This window comes from Hippoglossus stenolepis, chromosome 5, assembly GCF_022539355.2.
Source record: "Hippoglossus stenolepis isolate QCI-W04-F060 chromosome 5, HSTE1.2, whole genome shotgun sequence".
In the NCBI taxonomy this organism is placed as follows: domain Eukaryota; kingdom Metazoa; phylum Chordata; class Actinopteri; order Pleuronectiformes; family Pleuronectidae; genus Hippoglossus; species Hippoglossus stenolepis.
The window spans coordinates 1,405,989-1,422,365 of NC_061487.1; the positions used below are offsets into that span (position 1 = coordinate 1,405,989).

Sequence of the window (16,377 nt, forward strand, 5' to 3'; positions counted from 1 at the left end):
GCGACAATGATGTAATTAATGGCGCAGATATGCTGAGTAGTAGCTGCAGGATTCAGACAACAACTATTATTATTATTATATGAACTGTCGCTGCTATCATTAATAACATCTTTACATCCATAATTATTACTATTATTGTTTTCATAATAACTATTCTGTCAGAGCTGAAACATGATGGTTACACAACTGTTTCTGGTTTCTGTCTCCTCTCTCTCCCTCTCCCCCATCTCTCTTCTCTCCCCTCTTTTCCACCCATCTCTCCTCTGTTCCCCATTTTTCCCTGCTCGCCCCAACCTGTCGAGGCAGATGGCCGCCCACAGTGAGTCTGGTACTGCTAGAGGTTTCTTCCAGTTAATGAGGGAGTTTTTTCTCTCCACAGTCACCAAAGTGCTGCTCATTGTGGTAACTGTTGGGTTTCTGTATAATTTTTAAGGTCTTGGCCTTCTATGTAAAGTGCCTTGAGATAATGTATATTATGATGATATACAAATCAAATTGAATTCAATAGTGTCTTTTGTTGATACGCTCAGTATACAGTTCCCTTTATGAAGGTCATTATACAGTAAAGTAGAGTTTAGTGAATGAGTGGGTGAAGGAAAGCTAAACTATTGGAGAACAATACAATTGAAATCATTCACTTACAGCAGAACTTGTCTTAAAAGACCATTTAATAACATGCTAAGGGTGTAATTTCTATCTCTTTAAAAACACTGAAAATTATAGAAATATTCCTTTAACTTGTGATTTGTCCATTGACAATGCTCACACCCTGACACTTGTTTCTTTTCTCAATGAGTGTTTTGATTGATGCCTGTCCGATTGAGTCAGGGAATAGGCAGCTCTTCATATTTGACTGTTGCAACACGCCAATGCTGCCTTGTTGCTGCTTTGCTCCCCTTTGTCCTATGCCATCGCCATCTTCATCTTCATCCTCAATGGCCATGTTGCTGTTGATATCTGAATCCAGATCAGTGCCTTTGAGAGTGGGACAGTTTGTGGAATACTCAATCTCCTCAACACATGGAGGCTCATCGTCTTCAAAAAAGCTGCAAAAGAGAGGATAGAGGAAAGTTAGGTTCAGTATTGTTATAAAAACACTCCATATCCTTGAGTTATAACAAACATTGTGAATATGTCTCCTTGAGAAAACATATGCAAAAATTTGTTTTTTAATTAATCTTTACATCAGTTATTACTAGTTTTCTTTTTGTCTTGCAGTGTCACCACCTAGCAGTGGAATAATGTAAAACCGAGAGATTCATATAACACTGATTACTATTACCGAATTGCATAGCTTCTATATGATAGTCCCAGAACTTGAGGGAAGGGTAATATTGCGCAAACACGTGTAACAGTACGTAACTGTATAGCACAGGTTCCTTGTCAATGGAGCACCAGACTCACAAGGTACAGGTTAGCTTGTGATTTTTATTCCCTCTTTGCAGACTATTTCACACACGCACGTGCACGCACACACGCACGCGCACGCACGCACACGCACACACACTGTTCTCTATTTGCTGTTCTCCGCCGTCTTTGGCGCAGCACGCTACTGCTGATAAAGGGGAGAGAGTGATTAGCCAACACAGAACACCTGTGTACAATCAAACTCCCTCCCTGTCACCGTTCCCTGAACCACATCCCCAATTTCTACCTCCTGCAGCTGACACTGATCACACATTACATTACATTTAGTTGGCGCTTTTATCCAAAGCGACCTAATATTCACCCAACAGGCCTCCACCAAAGCCCCCGGTCGACACAGGTTCTGGTGAATCATTGCGTGCAGCCATGGCCTGAATCCTTAACCGGGACTCGGTATGTCGCTCTCGAATCAGGGGAGGGTACTGTGTTAATAAATAGGATTTAAAGCTGAGGTATTATTTTATAGGATCACAAGGGTTAACACCACTATTTACTCAGTTACAAGTTACTTTCATGCAAGTTGACAACAGTACATATCATAAACGATTCATAGTAATTGTATTACAGGGATTGGTTTAGAAACAAAAGAACCCAGTGCTTAGGATCTCATGGAGATTGAGGCCAAGAAAGCGCTACACTCACAACAACCCAGGTGAGGAAAGAACTCTGGAAAATTAAGGCGAGTACCACAACCTTGGTGACCTTTTGTGTGTTACTGCTGCAAGAGTCCGCAACCCAAATACCTTAGCAGCTAAAGGCCGGTGGCAACAACATCCCACCTAATGAAGACCCTGGAGCAATTTGTCCTCACTTATCTCCATCCCTTTGTGAGACCATTACTTCCAACACAACATTCTGACCTGGAAAAAAAAAACTGGGAGCACTGTGAGAATCATGTTCTTTGATTTTTATTGTGTTGGCAGCTGACCGTGGATAGTGGTGGTGGATCATGATCGTGTTGGCAGCTTATCTAATGCATATCTGTCCATCCTGAGAGAGGGATCCCTCACATGTGGCTCTCTCTGAGATCTCTACGTTCTTATTGGGGGGTATATATTCTTTGGGGGGTAGTTTTTCCTTACTCTTGTTGAGGATTAAGGGCAGAGGATGTCACATCTTGTTAAGCTAAACTAAATACTAAGATTTCTTTCTCACGAGAACTCGCAATAGCTGCATTTACTGCAGCAGTAACTAGAAGGACATCAGAAATACTTTATTGATCCCAGCGGGAAATTGTGTTTGTTACAATTGTTCCATGCAAGAGTAGAAACATAAGCATATAAAGATTAAAAAATATAAAATAAAATATAAAATATATACAATATGTGCGTTCTGTTCATTGAGTATTTAGTGCAAGCATGGATATGTACGGATATTGCTCCATGGACAAGTGGTCCAAATGCAGGCAAACTAAATAGAGAGGTCCAAACAGATGTCCACACATGTGTAGCACTGCATGACACATACTGGTACAATGAGTCAGTTGAATATATTTTTACTAGGGCTGTCAAACGATACAAAATTTTAATCAGATTAATCACAGGGTAGCTGTGAATAATCACGATTAATAACCATTTCTAAATGCCCGAAAAATCCCCATTTTCTAAATATATTGTTATAGGAATGGAAAGATAAATGACAGAAGGCGGATATATACATTTAACATTTGTTTTTTTGTTGATGACAAGTCCAAATGACAGAGTTATTAAGATTGAAAAACAAAATAAAAATAAAACATACCACACCATAATTAAATGTGGCTGTCTCTTTGCTATGCCTCTGAGCAAATATAAGATGTTATTTAGAACTTTTTTTTTTATCAAACTCAAAGATAACCTTTATCCTAAACAATTGGGGCATCTTAGCCTTTGCTCTTTTTTTTTTCTCGCAAATATAGGATGGTTGAATAAAACTTTTTTCTTTTCTTTTTTAAATCAAACAAACAACCAAACCTTTACACAATTAAATGTGAATGTGAAATCTGAATCTGAGCCCATCTGTAGAAGCAGTGTTGAGCCAGTGAGAGCAGAGTGGAGGAGGACAAAGAAACTCCAGCTCGGTACAAACCAACTGTAGCTTCTGCTCTGATCATGACGCAGCGGCGCTGATCACTGAGCAGTTGAGACTAGAGAAACTCTGTGTTTCACTGTTCTTCTACAAAGTCACGTGAACGAGCTCTGATCTCACTGCGTGTGTCGCTCTGAGCGAGTGAGTGGGGGCGGGTATGGGTACATGGAGCGGGTCATTCTGCGCATGCGTTAATGCGGAAAAAAATGAATGCGTTAATTCCACAAATTAATCATCCCGCGTTAATTTTGACAGTCCTAATTGTTACTTGACGAAAAAACTCAGCTATCTTGAATTATTTCAGCAGAGAGAAAGGATAGGAAGTCAGCACAGGCACAGACACACACACACAACTTTTCCGAGAATGCTTGTTGTTCAAAGTGATGCTAACATCAACACCACCAGTGTGCACCGTGCTACTGATTCATGTCTTGGTCTGGTCTCTGGGTCGCTGTTGAAAAATAAATTCATATATAATGGTTTTCTGAAAAAGAACTTCCCTCTCACCTTTATAGCCTGGGGAAATGCGGAGGTAAGCTGTTCCAGTATGTTCACAATTTGCAGTCAAAAGCCAGAGCTGACAGCTCCACAGTTTGCACAGTTACAACAAAAACCACACACATTGTACCACCGGATGGATATTTAGTATAATTAGAAAAGATAATGTCAATTACTGGAAATGTATTACTTTAAGTTCTGTTTAAAACCCATAGTTGTTATTTACTATGGGTTTAATAAGTTTATATACCATTTTAATTGATATACGATGGTAATTTAGTTCTGACTCAAAATTAGTCTCACAATATCCACCTGTGGAGAGACGATATTCCTTTCAGTAAGGACATTACCCATTCTAAATTTAACCCAGATCTGAAGTCCTAATCTCATGTTCTCACTTTGAAGGATTTTCCTAATTTCTTTTACCCCCATCAAGGCATTTTGTACTAAACTGTACATGTCACAAGCCTTTTAAAGATGGTGTCTTACTTGTGAGACTTGTGGTCGAGGATGTTATGATCCAGGCCAATGTGGTTGCTGAGTCTCCTGTCGTAAAGAGCCTTCATGTCTTTGGTTACAGAAAGCAGACTGTGGCAGAACTTCACCCCCATCTCCTGCAGCTCCCTGGTTCCTGTTTGCAGGCCCTACACACACACACACACCCACACACACACTGTTAAATAGATTTGTACTTATTTATGAACAGAAGTGTAGCTATACCAACTTAATTCACATATATTTTAAAACTAATACCAGAGTTGTGTGTAAAGGAAAAACTGACGATTATGAATCCATTTGGAGCAACTATGAATGGATTCACAATATAAATATAAATTGGTTATCCCTCACAACTCACCATAATTTTTCCACCCAGACAGGTTACAGACTGGTACATGCAGACAGAGGTGCGAGAAGAGTGGTACGAGCAAAAGTCGGGGACTGGTTCTGTCTGTGAACAATAGATGGTGCAACCCTGGACATTTTATGATGGAGAAGATCTGCTGTGAGGATATTGAACTTTTGGCAGACGGTCTAAGAATGTATTATGTAACAAGGGAGTTTTCTCACATTGCGCTATTCTTGTTTATATTCCACCATGAGCAGGGACTGTAGAAGCGTGTGACGTCATCCATGAGATGGTCGCAAGAATAAAGACCCAATACCCTGATGCATTAATTGTAGTATCAGTCAGCTTTTGATGTTCTCCTGCAGTAAGTTAATTCTCCCTTCTGCTCTTCTGAGGCTTTTACCACTGCTTTTTAATCTGCCTCCTCTCTTGTACCAAGCATTCTATTTCCAGTTGCCTTCTGGACTTGGTTTCCATTGTTAGTGTTATCCATTCTTTCTGTCACTCCAAAATGTTCCGCTCCATGGTCGTAGATGATGTTACCCTCCTCTCAAGCTTTGTTTCAACTGTGCCCTTTCTGCATTGATGGCCTCCCATTTTGCTTTTTATGAAGCTCCAGCCCAGTTCACCTTTGGTTTGGTTTGTAAAGGTTTCTTCTCCCTTGTTGGTTTTCCTGGCTGAGTGGGCTCTATACCTTCTTCTTAAACTGCCTCTGTGCTTGAGTTAACTTCTTCAAATACAGGAGGACTAATCACCTGCGAACTTTGGGTTGAGTCAAGTCACTGGACTTCACTCCACTGACTTGATTGACTACTTGTGTAGTGCTGATCAATGCAAGATCCCTGCTCTTTCGATCAAGCACTTCTTCTTTCCTTGGTATATTTTTAGGCCCTTTGCCAATGTTATTTTCCTCCAGCCAGAGGGACAAACCTGGAACTTTTTGTCAGCCTCTGCCATGTTAGCTTCTTGAATTGTGCTTGGCTTCCTCTTTGTCGTTTCCATTCCAGGGTCATCAGTCGTGTGGTCCTTTAGTGAGTCATCTCCCGCCCCTGCTCGCGATGATTCTTTTAAAAAAAATGTTTTTATTGCTTTCGTATTCATTTGTGGGTGTCTCCAAATACCAATACGTATTGGATACTGTCAGTATGGGTATGGCCATACCGGCCCCAGTGGGGTCTATTCCCTCCAGTCAGCTGTCTTTCCTCACAGTCACAAGGTTTTTCCCTTGTTGTCAGCTATCCTGTTCATAAGGGTCACTTGATGAATCCTGCTACAATCATTTTAGAATATAGTACAAGTGGTAAATATCCCTTGTACGTTTGAAGGTCTTCTGCACAATTCAAGTTACCAACTACCAGTAGATGTTAGTAGTTGTTAGCAGGTGTTAGCGGCCACCAGCAGATGTTAGAGACATTACTCCAGTCTGGTAACTTAGTGTCATCGGGTGTTTTGGCCTTGTAATCAATGATACAGGCCAAACTCTAGGGTACACTGAGGCTATAATAAACATTGGATCATCTGCAACATCCAGACATTCCGGTGGAGACAGGGAGAAGTTCAAGGGTGTGCAACATGAGCTGAAGAGGACACTAAAGCAGGCAAAGGTGGGGAACAAATTCAAGGTTGAGAGAAAGCTGCTGCATAACAACACAAGAGAGGTATGGAGCAGAATGGGGACCATTATTGGCTACTCAAAGAAGAACAGCCAGCAAATGGCAGGAGATGTGGATGAGCACAGGGCTAATGAGTTTAACAGAACAGGTTTCACTCTACATCTAGTGTCTGCCTTGCCCCTGTGGATACAACCTTCTCGCTCTCCCCCCACTCCAGGTCCAGTTTCCCCCCCCCATCATCATCCTCCCTCACACTGTTGCAAACCTGTGTTTACAACAGACGAGGTGAGGGCAGAGATAAAGAGGTTGCGTTCTGGGACGGCAGTCAGCCGGGATGGTGTGTGTCCGTGACTACTCAAGGACTGTTCAAGACAACTGGCTGAGCCCCTCCAGAGGATCTTCAACCTTAGCTTGCAGTCAGATAGGGTCCCAGTTCTGTGGAAAACATCATGTCTTGTGTTGGTACCCAAAGTAGGGCGTCCATCAGAGATAAGTGACTACAGATCGGTGGAACTCACAATACACATCATGAAAACACTGGAGTGGCTGCTTCTCTACTTGCTAAGACCTCAAATTGAACATGCTCCCCTACAGATGATCCGCTACAGTTTGCATATCAGGAACACATTGGAGTGGATAATGGTGTCCTCTACATGCTCCACCGGGCCTACTCTCACTTGGATGAGCCAGGTGATTATGTGTGGCATTTAACACCATCCAACCCTGTGTACTAAGAGATACAGTTGAGGGGTTGAGGGTAGATCCCTCCTATATTTAAGTACTTACCTGACGAGACAACCACAGTATGTCAGGCTGGGAAATTGCGTTTCTGGGATGGTGGTAAGCAGCACAGGGGCTCCACAGGGCACTGTTCTTTTACTGTTCCTGTTAACACTGTACACAGCAGACTTTAAATACAACTCTGAATTATGCCATGTACAGAAATACTCTGATGAGACTGCTATTGTGGCGTGCATTAGGAATGGCTAGAAGGTGGAACAATTAAGTCTGCGCTCTACTAAACATCTCCAAGACTAGATGAGATGGTTGTTAACTTCTGCATTACCAAAGTCCCCTTCCAGCTAGTCAGCATAGGAGGAAAGGACTTTGAGATGGTGCACACTTATAATTACTTAGGTGTCCACCTAGACAAAAAACTGGCTCTTCTTCCTCAGGAAGCTGTGCTCATTTGATATCTGTACTGAGAAGTTCAGCATGTTCTACCACTAAGTAGCTGCAAGTGTCCTTTTTTAGATAGCTGCCTGCTGGAGAGGCACAGCGCCTGTCCCAATTCATCCCTAAGCCTGGCTTCTTGGCCCTAGCCCTTCATTTTGTGTGTGGCTGTGAAAGGGTAGTGTTGTTCCATTTCTCTATGTGATCTAGGGGTGGTGGCCATCTAGCCCCTCAAACATCCCTTCAACCGTAGTTTACTCAGGACCACCCTGAAAACGAAGCAGTAGATGAAATTTTCCCGAATGCTTTATGAACAGAGGAAACAAATCAGCATGGAGACCGCTGCGGGTAAAATGCTCACAAATGTGAGTATGAACAATCGGTCCCGTCTGTCCTGCAGGTGTCAGATATATCATTATTATAATGACAGGTCCATAACAGACAGGAACACCAAGTGGCAGGAGAGGCTGATAAAAAAACGTCTGGCTCGGTCATTGGAAAGAAACTGGACCAACTGGGAACTGCACTACACACCAGCAGGTGCGAACAAACTTAGAGCTGTCAACTTGTATGCGGATCTCTTGGATCAGATGTTGATGTCAGGTCTGAACAGGGCCATATTTGCTCAGATAATCAAAACAGAATCCATGTCTGCACACTGACCAGCCTGCTGTTTATCTCAGTGAATGATGTATTCACCTGCTCACACATTCGCAGAGATGTGAAGGAAAGAAGGATGACATGCCCCAGATGTCCATTCTGCAGGTAAACAGACAAAGAGGACAAAAGTCCACCATCAAAATATACTTTTTTCTGACCAGTGTCACAGCTCCTCTGTGCCCCCCAGTTTCTCTCCCCCTTCCCTTGTCTCTCTCCCCTCCGGAGGTGTGTGCCATCTTCCCCTGATGACTTGGCGGAGGCACAGCCAGGGACAGCTCACCACCGCACCTGCAGCTCATCAGCTGATCAGCAACAGGATATCTACCCTAGTCATCGCCAGTTCGCCCTTGTCACTACCGTGGTAGTTATTCGTCCTCAGCCCCTCTGCTTAAGACAATCAGAGTTACTCTCTCGTGTTGTTATACAATGTTCTCACCATGTTTTCTCCTCGTCTCCTCCAGGATTCACCTGTCGATCCTCCTGCCTTCCCTCCTCGCTCACAACCTCCCAGAGATATACAGGTATTCTCCCTCAGCTACCACATCTCAGATCCAGCGTTTGGAAAAATACACACCCTTGAACTCTCCTTTTTGACTCCTGCTCACTGTTCTGTCTCTGCGCTGGGGTTCTAAAAAAATCTGGAGCGTAACAACAAGTAGGCACTGTAGCCTTTATTTTCATGTTTTAAAGCTTGTTGTGCTATTTTTATTAGACTTAATTATGTTAAATATTGAACTTAATAAGCTAACTTAATTGTTTTTACTTGTAGGCTGAAATGCGCTATAACATGTTACTGAAATTCTAGCATATTAACCTTTCGTTTTACTTGATCGGTTGAAAATATTTATAATAAATATTTATTATATTTTATGAATTGATTAAAAAATGCTTTTTTAATTTCAAGTTTAAATTGTTTTAATTTTAATTCTTAATATTATATAAATGTTAAAACAGCTTCAAGAAAAAATCTGAGGTGTCTCATTTAGGCTTTAAGCACTGTGGTTACTGATTTACTGGAGTAAATGTGATATATATACATATATATATTTTTTTTTTACAAATTGCATCCTGATCTGAGCTGGCTTTTATTTGCACTTATATGGCACAGATACTAGCTCATGAACATTTTTCTTCATCTTCCAGTCCACCTTATAAAGTGTCTTTGGACTGATTTCACAAAATCTTACATACACATACCTTGTATATTCCCTGGTCACAACCATTGTAAGTACTCTCCATTGTGTAACTTCTTAGCACACCCATCTCCCTCCAGACAACCACCCTGGCTGTGGCAGAGCGAGACTTTTCAACCTGACAAAAATACATAGTTTCAATATCACATGTTTTCTTTTGTGACTTAACTGTTAACAAAAGAAAAATTTCAAAAATAAATTAAGCCCAAAAAAATGTATAAGACTAACTATTATAATGATGATAATTGTGGTGGTGATGAGACATGATGAAAACAGAATGAAATAATTTAGATGAGTTTGTGATGATAATATAGCTGTTGATGATTAGTTATTATAATTGTTATTATTACCAAATAGTTGCAGCTGTTGAAAGAAAAGGCAGGTGAAATACGATCCAGGGTCTTTGGAATGGTCTAGATAGATAGATAGATAGATAGATCGTGAAAGAGGGAGAGAGAGACAGATGTGTTCATCAGTTACCTGAATTTTATCAAAATGTGGCTTCATTTCCAGAATGACAGAAAAAGAGACCTCCTGGATCCCGTGGTTGCCAAAACTTTCAGGACCCATATTCACATCTACTTGGACAGCAACCCACACCCAGAAGTATTATGTACTGTGATGGGGATTTCTGCATTTGGTTAATGTTTAATAGAAGAACAGACATGTATTTAGAAGAAGTATGAACAGATGTGGTTCTCGTGGGTTAACTTAAACTTTACGAGTGTTGCTCAAGGAACTGAGATGTTTATGACTTCCCGAATACTGAGTGTCACTGGGCAAATGTTTCACTGCAGGGGTCACTCAGTATGTCTGAGTAGATGGGTGTTGGGGATCGAGCTTAGACAAAGGATCGTAAACGAGGCCTGCGTGGCCTTTTCATGGCCTGTCTAGAGTTTTGCTCTCTCTCAGGAGACAACCCTCCAGAGTTTCGACAGAGCGGCCATGTTGTCTTGACCGCTGCCCGAGGTCAACTTGGGTCTTCTATTGGCCGAGAGCCAACAAACCCCCCGGCCCCCCCAGGAGGGAGGCCGGACACCTCTCAGGTAATAAATACCGAGAGCTCCCCCAAATCATTGCTCATTTCCCCGTGCACTGAAGATAGGACCAGAACCTCTCCAGGTTTCCTCCAGATGATCCAGACACTTAAGGGAGCAACCATCAAACGTTTGTAGTTTTTATATTTTTTCTACTTTAAGTTCATTCAACCTCTTTTATTTTTTCACTTGAACTTTACTCTGAAAGGACCGCAGCAAAAGTCGAATACTCGCCGGCCGAGTTATCCACAGACTTTTCCTCCGCTCCCACAAATCATAGCTGCTCTGCCGCTATTCATCCCTGCAGAAGAGCAAGATTATATTCGCCAAGGCATTGAGACTTTTCGCCACGGAGAACAAGACCGATTCTCTCCACTTTCCGGCCCGCAGCTCCTGTCCCGCTGCCATCACACGAAGCAGCTGATCACTGTTTCCAACGGCCACGAACTCAATCCACTCGCTCCGGAACGCCGCATTACCGAACCAACCGCGGAACATCGACAAGTAAGAGGCTTATGTCTGGGCAGAGACTAGTTTAATTATTAGTGTGTTACTATTTGAGCGTACATTTGTACGCAGACCGATTTTGGCGGAGATTCTAACCCATTAAAAGATCGGTACACAGCGGGACGGATCTTAGTTCGTCCGCTTGGGTACCGAGTGGTAGAGTCCCCGCAAAGCTGTCTCTGGCGGTGTTTGAGATCTCCTCTGATCAATTATTGCATATCTCTTCCTTCCTCTCTCTCTTCTCTCCTAAATCCGCCTGCACGCACGTCCGAACTGCATCCCCGCACTTCACGTCTTATATACATTCTAGAATCTAGATAGTGCCATTCGGCGCTTTGAACCACGAGATAGATCAAAGTAACCTTTGTCCACCATTTCCTTGTGGTCAAACCACATGGTGCACCGCCATTTTGTAACCCGACACCACGTGTACGCCTTTGTACGCCATTTTGGATTTCGTAACCCGACACCACGTGTAACTTGTACGCCATTTTTGATTTCGTAACCCGACACCACGTGCACGGCTTTAGACGCCATCTTGTCTCCATCTTCCCCGTACATATACACACACACACCCACCCACACACACACAGACACACAGACACACGCACACACACATACTCGCCTCCGGGTATACACATTGGAGGTATTACATATGTGTTACGATTGTAATAGATGCTTGTGGTGTTTTATCTTTGATATAGTGGGTTTGCTGTGATAATAGTCATTGATTTACATTGATGTCATTATCTTAAATAAATCCCCTTTTATAATTAAAGTACCGGTATTTTTGTGATTCTTTGTGCATATATATGTGAATCCAGCTGGATTATGACTGCCTGTGCTCGAACTTAAAACCTTCACTGTTCATTATATAATCATTAATAGAAAATATTGAGATTTCTAATTGAACTTTTCAGATTATGAGACTGATCTTTATTGACTGATTGTTGGTCCCTGATACCAGGGTGGTGCCCCGTCTTATAATTACAACTTGTATTATTCTTAATTGATAATTTTATTGTTTTTCATTAATTATTTCATTATTCTTAATTGATAACTCTATCATTTTAATTAATTATTTTATTATTTTAATTAAATTATTTTATTTATTTTAATAATCATATTTTATGATTATTGAAAATTAGCCAACATCTATCTACCTACTATTGCACCACATGGGTGAGGGGATATCTGTATCGTATACAGGACTGGGGTCTTTTGTCTTGTAAACGAAGATAAGGATCTCTGAGACAGAGGGTTCGCACCAGAAGTCACTCCAGGGGTCTGGGACGGAGATGGAGACAGGATGTCTGCCCACCCTGGTCAGACATCAAGTGGCTGACGAATACCTTTTGCTCCTCGCAGGGAGGGGCTTCTGATTGTATAAGTGTAGTGATTCTCCTATGCTCTTTGCTCATTCATACACGTTACGCTAGGTGATGTGTGGGGTGGGTCCACCTGCAGGTGTTAGAATTGAACTTACCGAGAGACAATGTCTAATTTGTGTATGATTAAACAGAAATTGCCACTACAGTACTTAAACAGAAATTAACCAAATACAATTTGAAAACAACTTATATTGAATGCTCACCGGGACTTACGGTCACCCAGGAGCATTGTACAAGTAAAATATTATTATCCAATTAAATTATGTTTAACATACAGGGTTTTTGTCTCAGGATGTTGGAGGGGCCGTGCCCCGCGCCCTGTATTGACCGACTGCCACTGTTAATAACTAATCAAATTATTGTAAGTTTGACATCAAAATCATAACCATCCCAATAAAAAACGGAACAAATAAAAGTGAACTGGTTCATTTTCATCTTTATGAACTGAACTTTAAACTAGTTATTTTTAAGTGTGAACTTGCACAGCACTGCTAGCTTGACTTTCTCCCATTGTTCAGTTTCACACCACTGCACTCACCACACCTACACCATCAGTCAACCAGTATATATACACCTGCTCACACACCACTTCCCTGCCAGATTGTCTCCGTACTTTATATCAAGCTTTCAGACATTCGTTCCTCAACCATTGCCTGTTTTTGTGTCCGAGACTGCCCTATTCATAAATACCCTGTTAGTTTTGCTGCCTTTTGTTTTTTTACTTTCTAATTGTTTTGGGGCTTTGTGATTTTTGCCTTTGGCTTCCCAGTAACCTTTGCATCGCTGACTGCCTTCACGTGTATGACTTGATTTGAACTTTGAGTTTTGCCTGATTGCTGCATGTGAATCTGTTCTTGGTCCAACCATCACATCTCCCCAGCCAAATGAGCTGTTTAACAGGAAACTATTCAGCCAAAAATCACAAAAGAGTTATAAGCAATCGGCATAGCTAGAAATTCAAGTACACCATATACAGTCAATATAAAAAAGTAAACATTATTGGTGTAGTGACACATCAAACACATTATAAAGCAAACTGCTGAAATGATCCAATGGTAAACCTAAAAGGAGTAAAATGGTTTAACAAAGAATGTAAAGAAATTTAATAAATACTTAAAAACTGATCTTTAATGTTACATTATATACTAATATGATACACCCAAAAAATAAATAACATTAATTTAGCAGTTCATTATCACCAACTGATTATGGGAAAAATTTAACAATCTTTAGGAAGCCAAATTTTAAGAAAATGCAAAACAGAAAGGAGATCACCACACAATCCAAAGAAGGTTTTGCAATGTGTTAAATATCTTTAATAATTCCCGGTGAGACAATGACTGATGTTACTATTGGAAGAAACTTTTTTCCCCTTTCACTTTTTGAACCAGTCTCATCCTGTCATCTGTGGACTACTATATGCAATACAGGTCTGCTACTTAAATTTTGCACCATTATTTTTTCACTTGCAGGCTATATGAGTACCTTACTTTATGCAAACCTATATTACCTTTTGGTTTTGTTACCTCTTCGTTGTTGGAAGGGTGTTTAATGGATATTTCCTGGCCTGTCATCACTGAACCAGCATGTGGACAACCTGACCCTATGACCTGCAGGTTGCGTTCTACCCATGTCTTCATTCCATAAAACCTCCAGACAGGATTCAAAAACACAACAGATTCTGTTCTTCCACACAAAGTGCTTTTAAGCTCACAAAATGTGTATCTTACAGACATTGCCTAGAACCCATGCTCAACCAATTATTTGTACTTCCTCTCCTTACTCAGCGAGAGTGCTTGCATCAGACAGAGGCCATAAAATCCACATTCTGAAGTAAAAAACAGCACAAAGTGAGAATAATGTTCAAACTCTCTGTAATTTGTTCAATATTGTTTTGTAATTGCTTTCAGGATTTTTTTTTCAAGGACAAAGAAAGCTAAATTTAGGGCTGAGATATTTATCTAGCATGCAACTATACATTTGCAATATAAATACACTGCAACTAATAATGTTATATTTTATTCATTTTGTCATATAGCTGCACATCTTTTATTAATGTTATAAATAGTTACAATATACAGTTTTGAAATTAACCTAATGTTGTATATTGATCCATCAATGATTCCCAATAGTAAAAACCCACATTTGTCTAATTCACCTTCTGCCTTACATCGTTCTTTTACTTGATTTTCCATAAAACAAATGTTCATTGGGTCATGGTAGAGATGAAGTATGTGACCTTGCCCTTTAGACATTAGGTTACACAATTAAACAATATACAATTATTACATCTCCAAAAGTGAAGACAACAGTGTGACTGCCCCAAGGGACCCCTCTGACTACCTGGGACAAAACAATGGGCAGATGGAAACTCTCCATACTTTTAAGCTCTTCCCACTTTTTGTCACTTAGCTTTTCACTCTTTTGACGCTTTTTCTCATTTTGCTCTTCTCTTATACACTTGGTTAGTTCTTATTGTTTGTCTAAATCAGGGGTCAGCAACTTAAGGCATGCGTGCCATCATTGGCACGCGGCGCCATAATCATTGGCACACAGGCGATTTCTTATAAAAGAAATGTTCAAAGGTTTTGCCGTCACGCAGCCTGTATTATTTAGCTTGATTGATGTTAACACCTCCCAGCCACTAGGTGCCAGTAATGCGCCATAGGCTGGATGCCAATCGCCATTAAATAATAAGAAGAAGAAGCCTCCCAGCTGGCGCTGCTCGCATTTTCCCACATGAATCTCCGTGAAGTGCAGCCGTTCAGGTGTATTGGTGATGGCATGCCCGCTAGCTAAAAAAACGAAGACACGGGCATTTCAGCCCTCATGGGAAGAAGACTGTGGCTTTGTTTTTCATAAGGACCGTGCTGTGTGCACGTTATGTTTTGAAAATATTGTGTCCTGAAAGTCCAGTGTTAAGCGCCACTTTGAGACAAAGCACGAAAGAAGTTTCAAAGATCAGGCAGACAAGGGAGAATCAATCAAACGTGCAGTGTCCAGGTATGAGAAGCCAACTCTCTCAAAGTCTTTGCCACTGCCAAAAACCATGCGACTGAAGCAAGCTTTCGCAATTCTGAATGAGTGTGGTTGGTGGGGTTAATGACTTATTATTGCAATCATAATGAGATAAACATGGTTCTTTAAAGTGTTTTTCTATATATAGCCAATATGGATGGAATAAAATGACATGTCTGTTGGAAATATTAATGTGGCTCAATAATAAAACTTAATATAAAAATTAATATGGCACACTAATTAACAAGAAAATTTCACATTGGCACTTATTGTCAAAAAGGTTGCCGAACCCTGGTCTAAATCAACAGCCAGCTCATTGTTTAAATATTTTGCACGCCTGCACCAACAGTCAAGGTCACGGTGACTTCACAAAGCACCTTTTTTGCCTTATGAATGCAATATCACCATGAGATATATCAGGACGGCCTGAAGGGAATTTCATTATATATGGCAAAATTCACTTAGAATCGTGGATGACCTGATTAGAAGTTGGTGGTAAAAAGTCACTATGACTTTATTTGAATCTGGAAAAAAATAACGCAGAAATATGTATACAATACAGTGCTGCAATTCGACTGGTGTGACCTGGTGTCCCTTTTTCAATCAAGTGCTAATTCATCATAATGCTACAGGTGCTTAAGCTCGTATTGAATGTGTTTTGATCTGTTACAATGTGGATTCATTGTTAAAAAAAGAGTCTTGACACTGAAGCCGTTTTTTTGAAATATTATAACACTCATTCTTGCCTGAAGTGCCTTTCGAGTACTTAAAGCTTTATGTACTCATTTCTAGATTTATATTTCAACCAATCAATCAATCAAATTTTATTTGTATAGCCCATATTCACAAATCACAATTTGTCTCATAGGGCTTTAACAAGGTGTGACATCCTCTGCCCTTAACCCTCAACAAGAGTAAGGGAAAACTACTAAAAAACCTTTTTAACAA

The 16,377-nt window shown here is 40.7% G+C and overlaps 1 protein-coding gene across 1 annotated transcript in view; it reads right to left on the reverse strand.

The window, feature by feature from the left end:
• Window positions 1–244: 244 nt before the first annotated feature.
• Window positions 245–16,377, reverse strand: part of LOC118110102 (cytosolic carboxypeptidase 4) — a 175,340-nt gene continuing 159,207 nt past the window's right edge. The window contains exons 23-26 of the mRNA XM_035157707.2: window positions 9,827–9,889; window positions 9,481–9,594; window positions 4,480–4,634; window positions 245–1,046 (exon numbers count right to left, since the gene is read on the reverse strand). Coding sequence (XP_035013598.1) covers window positions 734–1,046; window positions 4,480–4,634; window positions 9,481–9,594; window positions 9,827–9,889 — 645 coding nt within the window. The 3' untranslated portion in view covers window positions 245–733. The remainder of the gene's footprint in view (window positions 1,047–4,479; window positions 4,635–9,480; window positions 9,595–9,826; window positions 9,890–16,377) is intronic.